This window comes from Poecilia reticulata, linkage group LG17 (genome assembly GCF_000633615.1).
Source record: "Poecilia reticulata strain Guanapo linkage group LG17, Guppy_female_1.0+MT, whole genome shotgun sequence".
NCBI lineage: Eukaryota > Metazoa > Chordata > Actinopteri > Cyprinodontiformes > Poeciliidae > Poecilia > Poecilia reticulata.
Window position 1 is genome coordinate 27,092,876 of NC_024347.1, and position 15,754 is coordinate 27,108,629.

A 15,754-nucleotide genomic window follows, 5' to 3' on the forward strand; every position below is an offset into this window, starting at 1 on the left:
GGGGGGGGCAGAAACGTCAGAACTACAGGATAATACAACAAAAACATTTTACTAAATGGCCAAATTTTCACTTTGATCAACGATTTTATTATAGCAATAAAATGGTGAAAGATTGATGGAAGAACATTTAGTAAAAAATGTAAAAAAAATTATCCTTTAAATTAACTTAAAGCTCAACAGTTTGTGGAAAACCAGCCGTTTCTAAAGTGGCTGAAACTTCACTGAAAAAACAGAATCTTACCAAGTATTTCTGGTCCAGTTTTTACTGTAAATATCTTACTACACTTTAAATAAGACAAAAACTGCAAGCAACAGCAGCTTATTTTAACACTGGTGAAAAAGTACTGGATCCACAGGGAGATTATTTTAATTATAACTACTGTAGCTACAAGTGAAATAATCTGCCACTAGTAGAACTTTTTCATCAATATTAAGGATTTATTTATTCAATAAAAGTTATATTTTCTTTCAGGCTGTTTTTAATTACCGGTTTTCGAACTTTCAATTAGGTCGATACTTTTTGAGTTTAGAGGAGCAAAGTTTCTGCTCCTACTTTTTTCTACCACTTCTGTTTTTCTCYAACATATATGAGATCATATTTAAATAAATATAAATAGATTATAAAAGGCTCAGCTGCTCCGGACGCCAGAGGCGCAAAAACCTTTAAAATCAGTTAAACTTTTAGAGCAACAGCATAAAAATCACTGAAAAATTAAACTTTTAATCTAATTTTATTCAGTGAGGAAAAATGAATATTTATAGGAAATAAATGTTTTTAACTAAATCCCAGTTTGAATAGTTAAATGAATGTTTATGTTCAGTATATAAACCAGTTTTTACAACTTTGTGTTTCTTTTCCACAATAGTGAAAAACATTGGATGCCAACTCCCGCCTGTAGGTGGCAGTGTTTCTTTTGCTTCAGCAGTTCATGATGTCAAGTTATAATCCACGATGGAAAATCGAGCTGTTTAAGTTCGTTAAAGAATAAAAATGTTTGGCTTCCCGATCTGAATGTCTGTTATTTTTGTAGGTTTTGGAAAAAGTTTGAGAAAATATATATATAAAAATTCAAATATTTTTAAAGTAGCTTCACAAAAGCAGTGATTTAAAAAAAATAAATAAAAAATTTAATTTAAAAAACAGTTGAAAAATCCTGGAGGGACTGAATGAATTTGACTGCTTTGGTTCAGAAGAGATTACCTAAAGCACTGGTGCTCAAAGTGAGGTCCAGGGGCCATCTGCGGCCCCTGGAATAATTTTTTGCGGCTACGACTACGACTTTTAAATCCAAATCTATGCACAAAAACACCAGATTCAAAACAAAATGATAATCTTTTCTGAGTTTTTTTTTGGTTTCCATCTGTTGTCATGGTAACCAGGACCACATCTACTCACCTGTAATCTAAAATCCACCTCTGTGCAGCGAAATATGATTTTAATTTCCATATTAAAACTTAACTAAAAGCACCAAATGTTTTCAAATGAAGTTTGACCTAAATTATTTTTTTGTATTGATGAGAACAAATTAAATGTTTTTCCTTCAATAATCAGAAAACTGGATGTTTTTCAGGAAAACGTGCAATAAAACATCAGAAGTTTTGAATCTAGAATCCCGCTCCGCCATTTGTTTATCTATTTAATTAAAAAAATGTTGATAATTTATTGTTGAATTTTTTTTTTTTGGTGATTTTACTTTTTTAAAATAATCTTAAAGTTTTTTTTTAATTATTATTATTATTTTGTGCTGCTTTAAAACATTTTTTTTTAATTTGTGAGAAAAGGTTTGGACTTTAAAAATAGCAACATTTAAGAGCGCAGCGTTCGGACCCGGATCCCAGCCCGGTATCCGGTATCCGGGTCCGAACGGCTCCCTGAGGATGATGGCGGCGCGGCGGCAGCTTCGTCCCACCTGGTCAGAGTCGAGCGTGACCCGCAGGCCGAGCTTGGCCATGCCGTCCTCCTTCAGCAGCTTGAGGTGCGGACACAGCGCCATGCAGAACGCCCGCGCCACGTTCTCCGCCAGCCGGCTGTGGTCGGCCGGGTCGCTGAGCCCGCTGGGCTGGTCCTCGCTCTGCAGGAAGAACACCTGGGAAAACACACACACCTTGAACGCACCGCAGAGATGAGCTCCAAAATTCACATTTTCTCTTAGTTTTCAGGGTTTTTTAAACCCTTGAATTTCACTGATGCGTTTGGAAAGTTTGATATTTTATAACATTTTATAATGAAGAATCTGACATTTGATTAAAAGCCCAAATTTTCAACTAGACATTAGTAATGAACAATAATATAAGGATGTAAACATATCAATACGTCTCCGCCGTAACTAAAGAAAGAAAAAGTTTAAAATTTAAATTTGGAAAACATTATTTAGTTGAAACCGGACATTTTCATACACTTAAAACATTTTTTTTTCTCACCGTCTGAAGTTAAATCAAACTAATTTTCTCTAGTTTTAGGTCAGTAAAATTATTTCTATTTGCTAAACGCCAGAAAACTTCAGAACATTTTTTAGATTCTTTAAGCATTTAATTTGAGCAGGAAAGTTATTTATCTTAACACGTTTCAATGTAATGATATTTAATATTCCTACTGGCTCAGTGACTTATTGACTTAAATAAAGGTTGGTTTATATTTTTGTTACGTTTTTTTTGGTGTGTTAAATTAGTGCTTTGTTATCGGACCAGTCGGGTGTTTAGGATGCGAGAGAAAAATCACTTCAAAACATGAAATTTTGTTATATTTTAGCTTACACAGAATAAAACATTATTAATAACAGTAAAAAATTATATATAATAGTGAACTGAAAGTGTATTTTATTAGTTCATTTGTATTTGTTTCACACCTTTTTATCTCCAAAGGTGTGAAGTTGGAAAAGTTTGATGACTAACCTGGAAAGTGCTTGAATTTTATTGTAGAAAAAGTTTTAAAACTTTTTATTTTTCTTTTAAATTTCCTTCATTTGTAAAATGTGAACTTTCTGAGTTTTTAGACCTGCAGCCTCGTGGGACGAAGGTAAAAATGGTTGAACGTTTGATCCTGTGAGATCTGCCTGCTGGCCTGAATGTCCTGCAGTAAACTGGACAGAGTGTGTGTGTGTGTGTGTGTGTGTGTGTGTGTGTGTGTGTGTGTGTGCTTTACCTCGGTCCAGCGGATGACCTTGCCGTTGGCTTTGAACTCGGAGCCGTGGAAGATCTTCACGCTGGTGATGGACTCCATGGATTTCCCGTCGATCGGGCTGATGACGCTGAGAGGAGAAAGAAACTTTTGTTTACAACGACAATGAAACCAGTCGGATTCCTGGGGAGACGCAATTTAACCCAATTCATCTCCAGAGTGGTGGGGGGCAGCAGGCAGCTGCTCCTCTGGAGCTTTATGAGCTCAGAACGGGTCGGGCTTTTTCCCGCAGAGCGCCGGAGCTTTAATGAATAAATATTCCACCGGTTAGTTGATGCTGCATCTACTCAAAAACACATTTATTAGGAAATAAATGTGTTTCTTTCACAGGAGTAGAAAACCCAAAACATTTACTTAAGTAAAAGTAAAAGGTCACTAGTTCAAGAACTTACTCAAGTAAAAGTAAAAAGTATTTAGTAAAAAGTCAAATACTGAGTAACTGATCAAATTATCAATTATTTAATAGTTAAAAAGTTTGTAATGAGGCGGACCAAAATACAAAGTGGAAATTTTTGGTGTTTTAAAAGACCAAAATGACAATAATTCATATCAGCAACAAAAAATAACAAATTCAGGCAAAATAAAAAGTTTCCAAATCATTTTCTCCTTTCAATAAAAAAAACTGAAGAAAGTTTAACAGAAACTGCAGGTGAGTCTGAATCTGGTGGATTTTTGGTTAAAACGTGTTTGATTTTCATTCAGTGGGCAGAAAATCCAGACATTTTACTCAAGAGTAGAAATACTTTAGAAATTACTCAAGTAAAAATAAAAAGTACAGTGTAGTAAAAATACTCCTGAAAGTAAATAAATTTTTTTTTAAAAAGTTACTGAAGTAAATTAACTATTTACAATCCAACTCAAGTATTTAAATCTGTTTTCTGCTTCAATTAGACGTCTGTAAAACCGATCACTTATTATCCGAGTTGTTACTTGAGTTTCTACAGCAGAAACTGTGAATCTGTCAGTTAAATTATCTGAATGTTCATTTTCTCTCACCCTTTGTTGAAGTTCTGGTCGTCTTCGGTCCACAGGATGTGGACCAGCTCCGGGTTCTCCTCCTGCTCCGCCTTCCCGCAGGTTATGGTGAAGTCCTTCATGTCCCTCAGGGCTTGCCGTAGAGAGTCCATGGTCTCCGCTGTGATCTGGATCATCACACCGTCTGAAGCAGAAGTAAAATGAATTAGTAACACTGGATGATGCTGAAGGAAACGGTTTTAACAGCTCAAGATTTTACAGACTGTGTGGCTCATTTGTCCTCGGAGAGGCTATAAAACAGGAATTAAAAGAGTAATATTAACTGAACTTTGTGCCATATTCATTTATGATATGAAATAAGCCAGAAATAGCAAGATTTCATGGATTATCACACAAAGTTTCACCACTTTTAAGCTTTAGGTTTGTAGAAACTGGGTAAGAAAGAAACACCTGACCAAAAGATTACAATACTTGCTTCAGTTTTTTTTGTAGTTACTCTTATGAGATCTCATGTTTTTGTCTCGTTCCTGTGGTGTAAATCCACTTTATTACGTCTAACCTGGAGTCCCTCAGGGCTCCGTACTCGGTCCGCTACTCTTCTGTACGTTTGTCAAACTTTATCTAAGTTTTAACGCATTTAAAGACGAGAACTTACCTTTGAGACTTGCATGAGCTTTAATACTTTCTGTTTACTTCCCATTAAAGTTAAATAAAACTTTGTCAACTTATATTAGTTACCGTTTGATAATCTGGCCAAACAAACCCTAAATCTCGGTATGTTATTAACATGTTAGGCAAGAAAACGATTCCAATTCCCTCTGAAGAAAAATCTGAAATTGTAAAATAGTCACAGCTTCACCGAGTAAGAAAAGCTACCAAGAAAAACAAAGTTTCATCTCAATAAATCTGAATACAAGAGGAATGTTTTTATATTTTCCTTTAAGCCATCTGGTATTTTTATCCACATTTTTTCTCACCTTCTACTATGCTGGTCTTAGCCAAGAAGCCGGACGAGGCTTTCAACGCACCACTGAAAACAAAGAAGCAGGATCCAGTAACTGAAGAAACAGAGAAACAAACAAACCAGGTCAGTTCAGATTCACTAGAAAACTACTGAGACGTTAAACTGGGAGCAGAAAGGAGAACAGGCAAGTCAACGGGACGCAAAAACGGGAAGAGATGAGGGACAAACGCTGCAAAAACTAAATATTACAAAATACTTTTGGTCTAGTTTTGAATGAAAATATAGTTACACTAAAAATAAGACAAAACCAACTCAAATGCAACTTTTCAGCAAAATGTAGGAGCTTTTCTTAGTCAATAATTCATCAACATTGATGAAAAAGTATTTGTTTCACTGGCAGATTATTTCTAGATAACATTTTATGGACGATAAATTGGAAGTTATTGCGATAAATGATATTGTTGTTTTGAGACGAATTTCAAGGACTATAATGTGTAAAAAGAATAATGCAAAAACACATTCTTCAAAAGAGCAATACACTTTAAATTCAAATCAAAATTTAACACTGGAACTGGAAAACATTTTAAATATCCAATCTAAACGACAGAAACAATAAAAATGCATTAAGAAGTCTCTGTAAACAAAAACAGCTGGTTGAGACCAAAACACCAGATTAAAGACTTTTACCATCCAGTTTTTGGTAGAAACAGAGAAAAAAGAAAGAAAAACGACAAATCATGCAATCAACCACATGATTGATTGATTGATGGCTTATTGCAAAAGGCCTAATTATTTTACTAAAACAAGACATTTTCCCTGTTATAAGTGAAATAATCTGCCACAGAAAGTTTTTTTTTCTTAAAACCACCTCCTATATTTTGGTGTAAAGTTACTTATAAGTCAGTTTTGCACTAAGATGTTTACAGTAGAATCTCGACAAACTTCTCGGTTAGACTCTGTGCACCTTTGCGCGGCTGGTGATGGATGCTGATGGCCTGCGTCTGGTAGTTCCCGTCGTCGTTCTGGACGCACACCAGATGGGAGTCGGCCCGCTCGTTGAAACACGCCCCCATGGCCAGAACGTGCTCGTTGGACTTATTCATGGCCTTCATCAGCTGCAAGGACACACAACGCACAGCGTGACCAACGGCGTTGGGTTGGGCCTAATCGCTTCCGCTGCAGATCTCGGGTTGAACGTCGATGGCAGCCTGGAGCTGGATCCCAGTTCCTCGTATTAATCCTGCGTCTGTTTGCCAATCAGAAATAAAACTGAAAATCTGCAGGGCTTTAATCACTCGCTGCGTTAAACGCTGCAGAGCGGCGGTTCGCTCTTCGCTTTGCTGACTTCCCATCTGTCAGCGCGGCGGCAGCCAAACTCCAACGCTGACGCTCATTCGCGCCCCGCAGGCGACACTTTATGGCACGTGGGCAGCTTAGAGACCCGATGCTCAGCTGCAGGGGAAACCGCGCAGGTTTGCATCACCCAAACACGGAACTGTGTGTGGACAAAACACACTGATGTTTTCTTCCATGCATCACCCAAACACAGAACTGTGTGTGTGGATAAAACAAAAGTCACGTTTTCAACCCGACAAAAATCTGCTGACTGAAAYGATTAATTGGATTACTCGTGATTAATCGCTAGCTGGAGTATGCAGACTATAAAACAGGGGTGTCCAAAGCGTGGCCCGGGGGCCTCTTGCGGCCCTTGAAATGATTTTTCATCGGCCCCCCGACCACAAATCAAGAACAGTAAAAATTTGACCAACAAAATAAAAAGTACTTTATGTTTTTATTCTAACAAGGGGACAGACTAAAGTCTCTCGTCTTTTTTATGTGTTGGATCTTTAAGAATTAATAGATTTTATTTAAATTTGGTTTATTATTGAGCAGATTAAAAAACAAACAAACAAAAATAAAATCACAATAAATGTTTGCATTTTTAATGTAATGAATTTTGTGGCCTGCAAGTTGCTTACATTTGTTAGTTTTGGTCCCAGTGACAAAAAGTTTGGGCACCCCTCTCTCTCTCTCTCTCTCTCTCTCTCTCTCTCTCTTTCTCTCTATCACACACACACACACACACACACACACACCCGAGGTTCAACTCAACCTCATATGTACACTATTTATCTAGTTTTATGACTTGCATTGATTTTAGACATTAGTTTTTAGAAAACCAAATTTTCCCTTTAAAGGAGACATTATATTGCATAAAGTTTGGAAATTGTAAAATTTTTTCCCCCCATCCTTACACATTTGAGCCGTTCTTGGGAGTCACAACGAGCGCGTGTGGTATGAAAACACGTAACTCTCAAAGCACACACCGTCCTTGAGACGCTCCTTTTCCGCGGAGCAGGAAACCGCCGGCTCATTCCGTAACCATAGCAACATGTCCGATCGTGACCGGGGACCTTCTGTGCCTGAGCCCTGCTTCATGCTGCAACATCTTATTAAAAATGAATGACAGAGACTAGTCAGCTAGAAAAACTGTGTCAAGATACTCGGCTTGTTGTTTTGTTTTTCTGCTTCTGCCTGAATTATAAATTTAAACGATGTAATCGACCAGCTGAGTAGAAAAAAACAAAAAACAAAGGTATCGTCATTTTTAGCATCAATTTATGGATTTATCAAGAGGATGTTAAATATTTTTGATGGGCGATATAACCTCAAATTGTTGTCGTTATAGCAAAGGGTGAATAAATGTATTTTTATCTGTTGCAGCATGGAGGTTTGCTAAATTTATTAGAGTAAAAACAAGTGGTCAGAGTGACGTTGCCAAGTTGAAATTTAGAAATAGTCCCTACAAGTACAGAAAGTTTCAGACTGAACAAGTTATCAGATACAGAAAACTGCAGTTTTCAAACAATAACTTGACTTATTAGAAGCAAGTTAACCAGGCTTTATGTAAAAAAGAAGCTGCATTCTTCACCAACTTAAAATTAAGGCTTATTAAGACTTTTAAAAAGACCATTATGAATTAAATTTAAGACCTGTATCACGGCAGAAATGCACCTTTCATATAGCAGAAGTATCAAGCTTTTTTACACAAATTGCGCCTGGCATCATGAGGGTTCCAGGCGGTGGCGAAGACAAACGTTGTCCAGCCATCTAGCGATAAATTTGCACTTTACCCAGGATAGACTCCAAAAAAGCTAGCTAGCTAAATAGCTAGGATACATCAATGGCCTCAAGTTGCAGAAAGCAACAAAGATTTCTGCATGCGACTCAAACAGTTTGCCTGAAAGAAAAGTCCTGAGAAAAATAAACGACACATACACGGTTAAATAGCCCTGCCATGACAAAATGTAAGAATTACTATTAAAGTATTTAAGACCATCTTACACTTCTTAAATTAATTTAAGATAGTTTAAGGCCTTAATTTTATATGCATTTATTTCTTACWTTTTGTAAGGATGCAGGCACCCTCGATGACTTTTTAAAAATGATATATGATCAACTCAATTGGACTGAAGTCCAAGCTTTGACTAGGCCTCTCAAACGGATTTTGTTTGTTTTTAGCCATACAGACGTGGATCGGAGCTTCAGAACATTGTTTTGCTACAAAGCCCAAGTTCTCCTGGTTGATTCATGTTTCCATAAATTATGGAGAGTCTGAGTCCTGAAAAGGTGAGTCATCAGCAGACCATTACTCTACCACCACCGAGTTTTAACAGCCGTCTCTGATACGCTGCACATCCAACAGGATGTTCCAGTTTGATCCAACTGGAAAAGGTTCCTGAAGGGAAACGTTGAGAGACTCACCTCATTGTATCGATTGCTGGGGATCTTGATGCTCGTCTTCTTCACCTCCATGTCCACAACCAGACCTTTCACCACCGGCAGAGTGTACTGGTAGTTACGGAAATCCTGTAAAAAAAGACGACCATATTATTTTATTTTATTAACATACACAAACAGGCTCATTTTGAAGTGTTTTCACTTAAATAACAGAGAAAAAAGTGTGAAAGCCACTTACCGCTAGCAGATTCATGATGGTGTGCCCGGTTTCTCCAAATAGAGGTTTCCTGAAGCGAACGCTGAACAGTGGACACGGATAAACTGCAAGAGCAAATAAATAAAGTTAAAACTCCAATGTACTCCATCACAGCCGACTTAGCAGTTATGTAATTATTGTATCACTTTCCAGAGCAAAAAGCAGTAGGCTAGTTAAGAAAACTATTTCTTATTGTGACGCATGACGGGGTTTCTGCTGGTGTCACCAACTAAAATTTAAGACCATTATGAATGGAATACAAGACATGTATCATGACACAATAGTACAAACTTCATCCAGCCAATTGGCGAGAATTTTGCATTTACAGATAAATGCAAAAAAGCTAGCTAGCTAGCAAAGGTATGTTAGCAGTGAGTTAGCGGTAGCCTGAACCGCCTTGACTGACAGAATGTAATGAAGCACGTAACACTGACTTTTGTGACAAAAAAATAAATAAAATACATTAAATATTCAAGATTAATGACCCTAAAGCATTGTGACTAAAAAAATGTAAGGCAAACTTACTTTCTAAATGAACTTAAGTCTTTAAGACCATTATGAATGGAATTTAAGACGTTTATCACAGGACAAATTTACAAACTTCATCCAGCCAATTGAGAATAAATTTGCACTTACACAAAACGGATGCAATAAAAGCTTGCTAGCTAGCAAGGGTATGTTAGCAGTGAGTTAACATAAGTCTGGCAGAAAAGGGAGGAATAAACAAAAACAAAACATTGAATATACAAGATTAACAAGATAAAAATAAAGACCTGTGATTAACATATTAAAGGCAAACTTACTTTTAAAAAATAAATTCAAGACTTTGTAAGACCTTCATTTTTGACACATAAATTTCTGAGTATTTTTGAGTGAAGCTGACCTAATTAGAAATCTCAGGAAGAAGGCTCCTAACTTTCAAAAGAAGAATCCTGCTTCTTCTTAAGCTTCTTAAACTACTATTTTCAACTTCATCTCATCCAGCAGCTGGAAAAAGATCCCTAAACACTAAAAGCCGTTTTGGCCTCAGTATGCAGAATCAGAGCCAACCCGCCTTGTGTGGGTCAGGCCTCGAAGAGGCGAGCATGTTGACAACAGCAGCGTTTGTGCTGCGGATTAATTTCTTGGTGATTCCAGCAGTTTGTGTTGAAAACGTGTCTTTGTTAATGTATTCCAGCCGAAGTTGCAGGATGCAGGCGTTTGGCTTAAGAGAGCGCGGCGGAGCTCTGAGCTGGCAGGTCCGACTGCGAGAAAAGAGGATTCTGAGGAGAAGGAGAGCCTCTCTGACAAATCTGCACACCAGCTTTCCAGATTCATGAGACACTGCAGAAAAATGGGGGCAGCATAACAGCTGCCTGCTTTAAAATGACACAAAGCATCAAGAGAGGCTCTGGTTTCTGCAAGTTCACCGCAAAAACACAAAATCTTACCAAGTATCTTTTATAGTGCAAATATCTTAGTGCCACTTCAAATAAGAAAATTAACTTGCAGGCAACTTTTCAGGAAGATATTGGAATTTGCTTTAAGTAAATAAATCCTTAATATTGATGAAAAAGTAGCAGCTCCATTGGCAGAACAGAGTTGGCTTTGAACCGTAGTATTTGAAACACGAACCAACATTTTGATGTGCAACGACTGCAAAATGTGATGTTTTAATTGTTTTTGTGGTGTTTTTATGATGCAAAGCACTTTGAACCGCCTTGTTGCTGAAGTGTTTTCTACATATAAACTTGATTGATTGATTGATTGATTGATTGATTGATTGATTGATTGATTGATCCAAACTCACATCGGTACTCTGCTCCCAGCCGCAGCATGAGGCGGATCGGGAAGACCTTGGCCCACGGCGTCTCCCACTTCTGGATGAGGATGCCGAAGAGGTAGGGCGGGTTGGGCAGCAGCAGGTCCTGCAGCGACTGGAAGGACGGGCTGATGTAGAGGAAGCCGCCATGCTCTTTGCTGCCCAGGAAGCTCTGGGTGAAGAATGAGTGACTCAGGTGGCTCAGCACGTTGCCTGGTGGCCGGAGGGAGGAAGAGGAAGAGTCAGTCAGCAGGCAGCACAGCGAGCGGCTGAAGCTCCATGAAACCAGCACTTCCTGCAAACGCCTGACTGACGGCGGCTTAATGAGGATCAACACACACAATATGACTGCCTTCCAGCAGCTGACACGGCTCTGATGCAAATGCGCAACAGGAAGCCGCCTGAGGAAAGCGAGCCGTCGCAGTCGGCTCATATTAGCAGTTTTTGCTGTGCAGCGTATGGATGTAAAAAAACAAAACACAAACGAGACGTCCAGACGATAACGCTGGAGGTGAACAGGCGGCTGGCGGGGATGTACTCTCTGGAAACAATCGGATTCATCGTGATGAATCAATTGTTGAAATGATCAATTAATTTAATAATCAATTTTTACCGACCCAAATAAACAGAACGTCCTGAAATAGCAACATATTCAGAGCAGTAATTAAGCTGAAACTATTAACAAAGTATCTTATGCATTCAAGATTAAAAAAAGAAGAAAAGCTTTTATGTGTCTGTAAACATGCAAGTATGTTCACCTGGTTCAAATTCTGTAAAAAATAAATAAACAAATAAACATGAAACACCTTCTGCTTCTGCTATGCTATCAATAATTATTGATGTCACATCAAAGAGCTCAGCTTTTCACATGTTGATGTTAAAAGTATTTTTTAAGCTGCAGATGTATCCTTTGCTATAAATGATCAAGCATTCACTGATCAATAACCAATAAATCAATTAATCAAATGATAATAAAAATGAACTCAATCATTTCCATTTGAATGGTTTGTTATTTTTCTTTATTCCGTCTTTCTATCAAAAACCAGATGATAAAACTCTTCAATCTGTTGCTTTAGTCTCAACTTGCCCTTTTTTTCTGGGATAATTTTGTTTTTGTAGAGACTTTATAATTCATTTTATTTGTTGTTTCATTTATTTTGGATATTTAAAATCTCTTCCAGTTTCAAATGTTCATTACAATTTAAAGTTTATCAATCTTCGACAATGTGTCCCATTTATGCCATTTCCATTATATTACTTGAAAATGGTCTCAAAACAATGATATTATTGTGCATCACAATAATTTCTGGAACAATTTATCGTCCAGATAAATGTATCATTACAGGCCAGGCGTTCTCTAAAGGTGCTGTTGCATTTTAGGCAATGACATGATTATTTCCTTATCTAAAAAATGAACTGAACTGTTTATTTGCATCTTTTTATGCCTTTCTAAAATCTTATGAAAAAAGGCTACAGTGGGTAAATGAAAAATCTCCAGAATGTGATAATTTGTTTGATTAATCGTGACAATAATGGATTCCTAAAACAAGGTGAGCTCTGCTCTTTGTAGCTCTGGAGGAGCCGCAGCAAATTTCTCACCGCTTAGGGCTTCTTGGTAGAGCTGCACAAAGTGTGTGAAGATGTCTTTGGGGATGGTTTTCTCGTCAGGCAGACACTGCAGCAGAATGACGACCTCGGCCTGGCCGACGGCGTGCATGCCTTTAGTCGTCACGTACCAGCACTTCCTGTTAACATCTGAGAGTTAAAGAGAATAAAACCTGGTCAGGACGCTGAACTTAATACCAGGATCAGTGGAGTTTCTGCAGGTTTCACCAAGACTTTTTAAAACCATTACGAATGGAATTTAAGGCCAATATCCACAGATATAGACGCCAAAAAGCCAGCTAGCTAGCTGCTAACATAGCAACAGTAGCCTCCAGCATCGAGAGCAGGGGTATCAAACTCATTTTGAGCCATGTCAAAAATCTGAATGTTCTTATTAAAGGGCCGGTTGTGCCAATATATGTTGATAAAAACCAATTAACTTGTTAAAATATCAATAAGTAGCTGTTCCTCCAGCGTTCTGCGATTGTTTTAGTCGTTTCTTACAATCAGAATTCCAGATTTTGTGGTGTCAATTTAGAAATGTTTCTAAGACATTTTTACAATATTTGTGCTAATGTGTGATGTTAAATGTGACTTTTTATTACTCGTATCAATTGCAGATTATAACTTGACATCAAGAAAGGCTGAGGCAGCGGTCACTTAAACTCAATGTTTTTGGCCAATTTAGCGAAAATTTGCACTAAAATCAGAAGAAAATGTGGAGATTTGCTGATTTTCTGTGAATTTTGCAGAAGTGTGAAAAACTGGAGGGAATTATTGATGTAATTTGGAGCTTAAAGGTCCATATAAAAAGCTACAGCGGGCCAGATTTGGCCCCCAGGCCTCGTGTTTGACACCTGTAGAGGATGCGACGATGTCTGAGTGCGACTCAAAGTTTTGCCCGACAGAAAAGTCCTACAAAAAAAGAGAATGCATAGAATATACAAGATCAAACAGTCCTGTCAGGACAACATCAACAAAATAAAGACCTACTTACTTTTTGTAAATGTTTAACATGTTTTAGTTACATGAATTTAAGACTAAATGATTCACGGACACTCTGCAGTAGGGAAAATAAAAATCTTATATACCAAGAAACAAGGAAAACGTTTACAAGAAAATGTGCAGCAGAGGATTAAATCAGCAGAAGTGAAATCCAGACATATGTTCCAGATTTTTCAGTGCTGCTTAGTTTTATTTGAACTGGTTTGATTTATAACATTGTACAAAAAGGATTAATTTTATTTTATATAAAAACAAGTATGAATATTAAGTCAAGAATTTGTGTTTTTCTGATGTGAAGCACTTTGGACTGTTGCTGCTGAAAAGTGTTGTACAAATAAACCTGATTGGTTGATAAATGTGTAACAGAGGGGTGTAAACATGACTCACAGTTGACCAGCTTGACCATGGCTAGCAGGTTAGCATTGAGCACAAACACCAGGGGGTCCGGGCCTCCCTCCTCCAGCTGCTGCATGAGGACGATCTCCGACGGTCTCTCCTCCACGGCGTAATCTGCGGGAGATTCAGAGCGCTGAAGTCAGATCAACAGGAAGAAAAACCAGCCAGAGCGAGACAGAGATTCAAGGTCCTGCTGTGTCTGGTTAGAACAACAGAACAGCTTCCACAACATCGTTTAAGCATCGCCTCAGCGTTCCCGTGAACAAAGCTTCTCCCCTCTCTGTTGGGCAATGAGTGGTGCAAAACATGAGCGGTGACACAAAGGCCATGAGGAGCACACTAAACGGACACAAACACAGCAGCAATGAGGAGGCAGCAGAATGGTGAGGATGAAGGCAAGCACCTGTGATGTGGCCTCCCGTACCTCCTTTGACTCCGGTGGAGATGAGGATGGGAGGGAGCCCGTCCTCCGGGATCAGGCTGAGGGAGCTGCCCACGGGGCTGCCCGCCGGCGCAGCGGGGGTCTGGGCCGCCTGCAGGGTGGAGAGGAGGTGTTAGGCTACGATCACACCTGAAGTGACCCGAATGCAACCTCTGTCTGACCTTTTCAAGACATTCTGAACAACACAGACTGGATTTGTTTTGGGCTACTTGGATAGGGGGTCATAAATATGCATCTGATGAAGGGGGTGCACCGATTGCAATGTTCTGGTTGATTGTAGATTACTGATCTTTAAAAAAAAAAGCATTCAGCTTCTATGCACCACAAATCTTGTACAAACTTCCAGAAAACTGTAAAACAGCTGAAACGCTGACTTCCTTTAAATCCCGACTAAAAACCCACCTGTTTAGAGTCGTATTTGAAACGCAATCAATTCTGAATTTGACGCTGGCATTTGACTTAATGTGATGTTTTGATTGTTGATTCTATGTTGCATGACTCTGTGTTTTTGTGTTTGTTATGATGTAAAGAACTTTGAAATGCCTTGCTGCTGAAATGTGCTGTACAAATAAAATTTTATTGATTGATAAAAAGCCTGACCTGCTAATTCTGAATTTGGCAGATACCAATATTTTTTTTGTCTGAAATATTGATAAAAGTGGCAGGAAAGTGGGTGGAGTGACTGTTGTTAACTGCAAACATGCAGCCACCACCTGGTGACCGCTCCGTCGGTCAAACCGCTCCGTCGGTCAAACCGCTCCGTCGGTCAAACCGCTCTCACAGAAGAGGACAGTGGATGATTATTACACTTTCACCGAGGTAGATCAGACCGGCTTCACATGCAAGTATCGGTTGATCACCAATCTCCTAAAATTAAGAAAATCGTCTTGGATAAATCAGCCCACCCCTAATAATATATCCATTCCTAAATCTGGGGTCGGGTCGCGGAGGCAGCAGCCTGAGACGTCCAGACTTTCCCCAGCAGCTTCAAGTTCAGATTAGTGGAAGAAAAACATTTAGTGTCGAACCTAATTGGCATCTTCTGTTGATTCCCCGTCTCCAYCGAGTTTCTTTCTACCGCCACATGGCCAGTTTGCCAGAAATTGGCCAGAATTAGATTACCTAATGCAACGTCACTTGAGATAATTTGAGCAGGAAACGTCTCTCAGCTGAGCCACATGAAATGTATTGTTTTCTGAAACAAAACTCACTTGGACAGATGGCATTCAGCAGCTGTTCACTCCAAACAAATACAAGGGCTTTGCTGTAGGAATACTTTTACATGAGCATAGTCCCATTAATGGTCCAACCAGGCACAATATGTCTCAACATTAAGCTTTTTAGTGCCGAAGCATTTGTAATTCCCTTCATTTTAACATGTTTAACATATT

At 38.6% G+C, this 15,754-nt stretch overlaps 1 protein-coding gene across 1 annotated transcript in view; it reads right to left on the minus strand.

Moving 5' to 3' along the window:
• Positions 1-15,754, minus strand: part of zfyve9a (zinc finger, FYVE domain containing 9a) — a 38,594-nt gene that overhangs the window by 2,743 nt on the left and 20,097 nt on the right. The window contains exons 8-18 of the mRNA XM_017310097.1: positions 14,325-14,454; positions 13,913-14,035; positions 12,515-12,670; positions 10,904-11,128; positions 9,097-9,179; positions 8,883-8,987; positions 6,082-6,232; positions 5,131-5,211; positions 4,175-4,337; positions 3,143-3,248; positions 1,906-2,087 (exon numbers count right to left, since the gene is read on the minus strand). Coding sequence (XP_017165586.1) covers positions 1,906-2,087; positions 3,143-3,248; positions 4,175-4,337; positions 5,131-5,211; positions 6,082-6,232; positions 8,883-8,987; positions 9,097-9,179; positions 10,904-11,128; positions 12,515-12,670; positions 13,913-14,035; positions 14,325-14,454 — 1,505 coding nt within the window. The remainder of the gene's footprint in view (positions 1-1,905; positions 2,088-3,142; positions 3,249-4,174; positions 4,338-5,130; positions 5,212-6,081; positions 6,233-8,882; positions 8,988-9,096; positions 9,180-10,903; positions 11,129-12,514; positions 12,671-13,912; positions 14,036-14,324; positions 14,455-15,754) is intronic.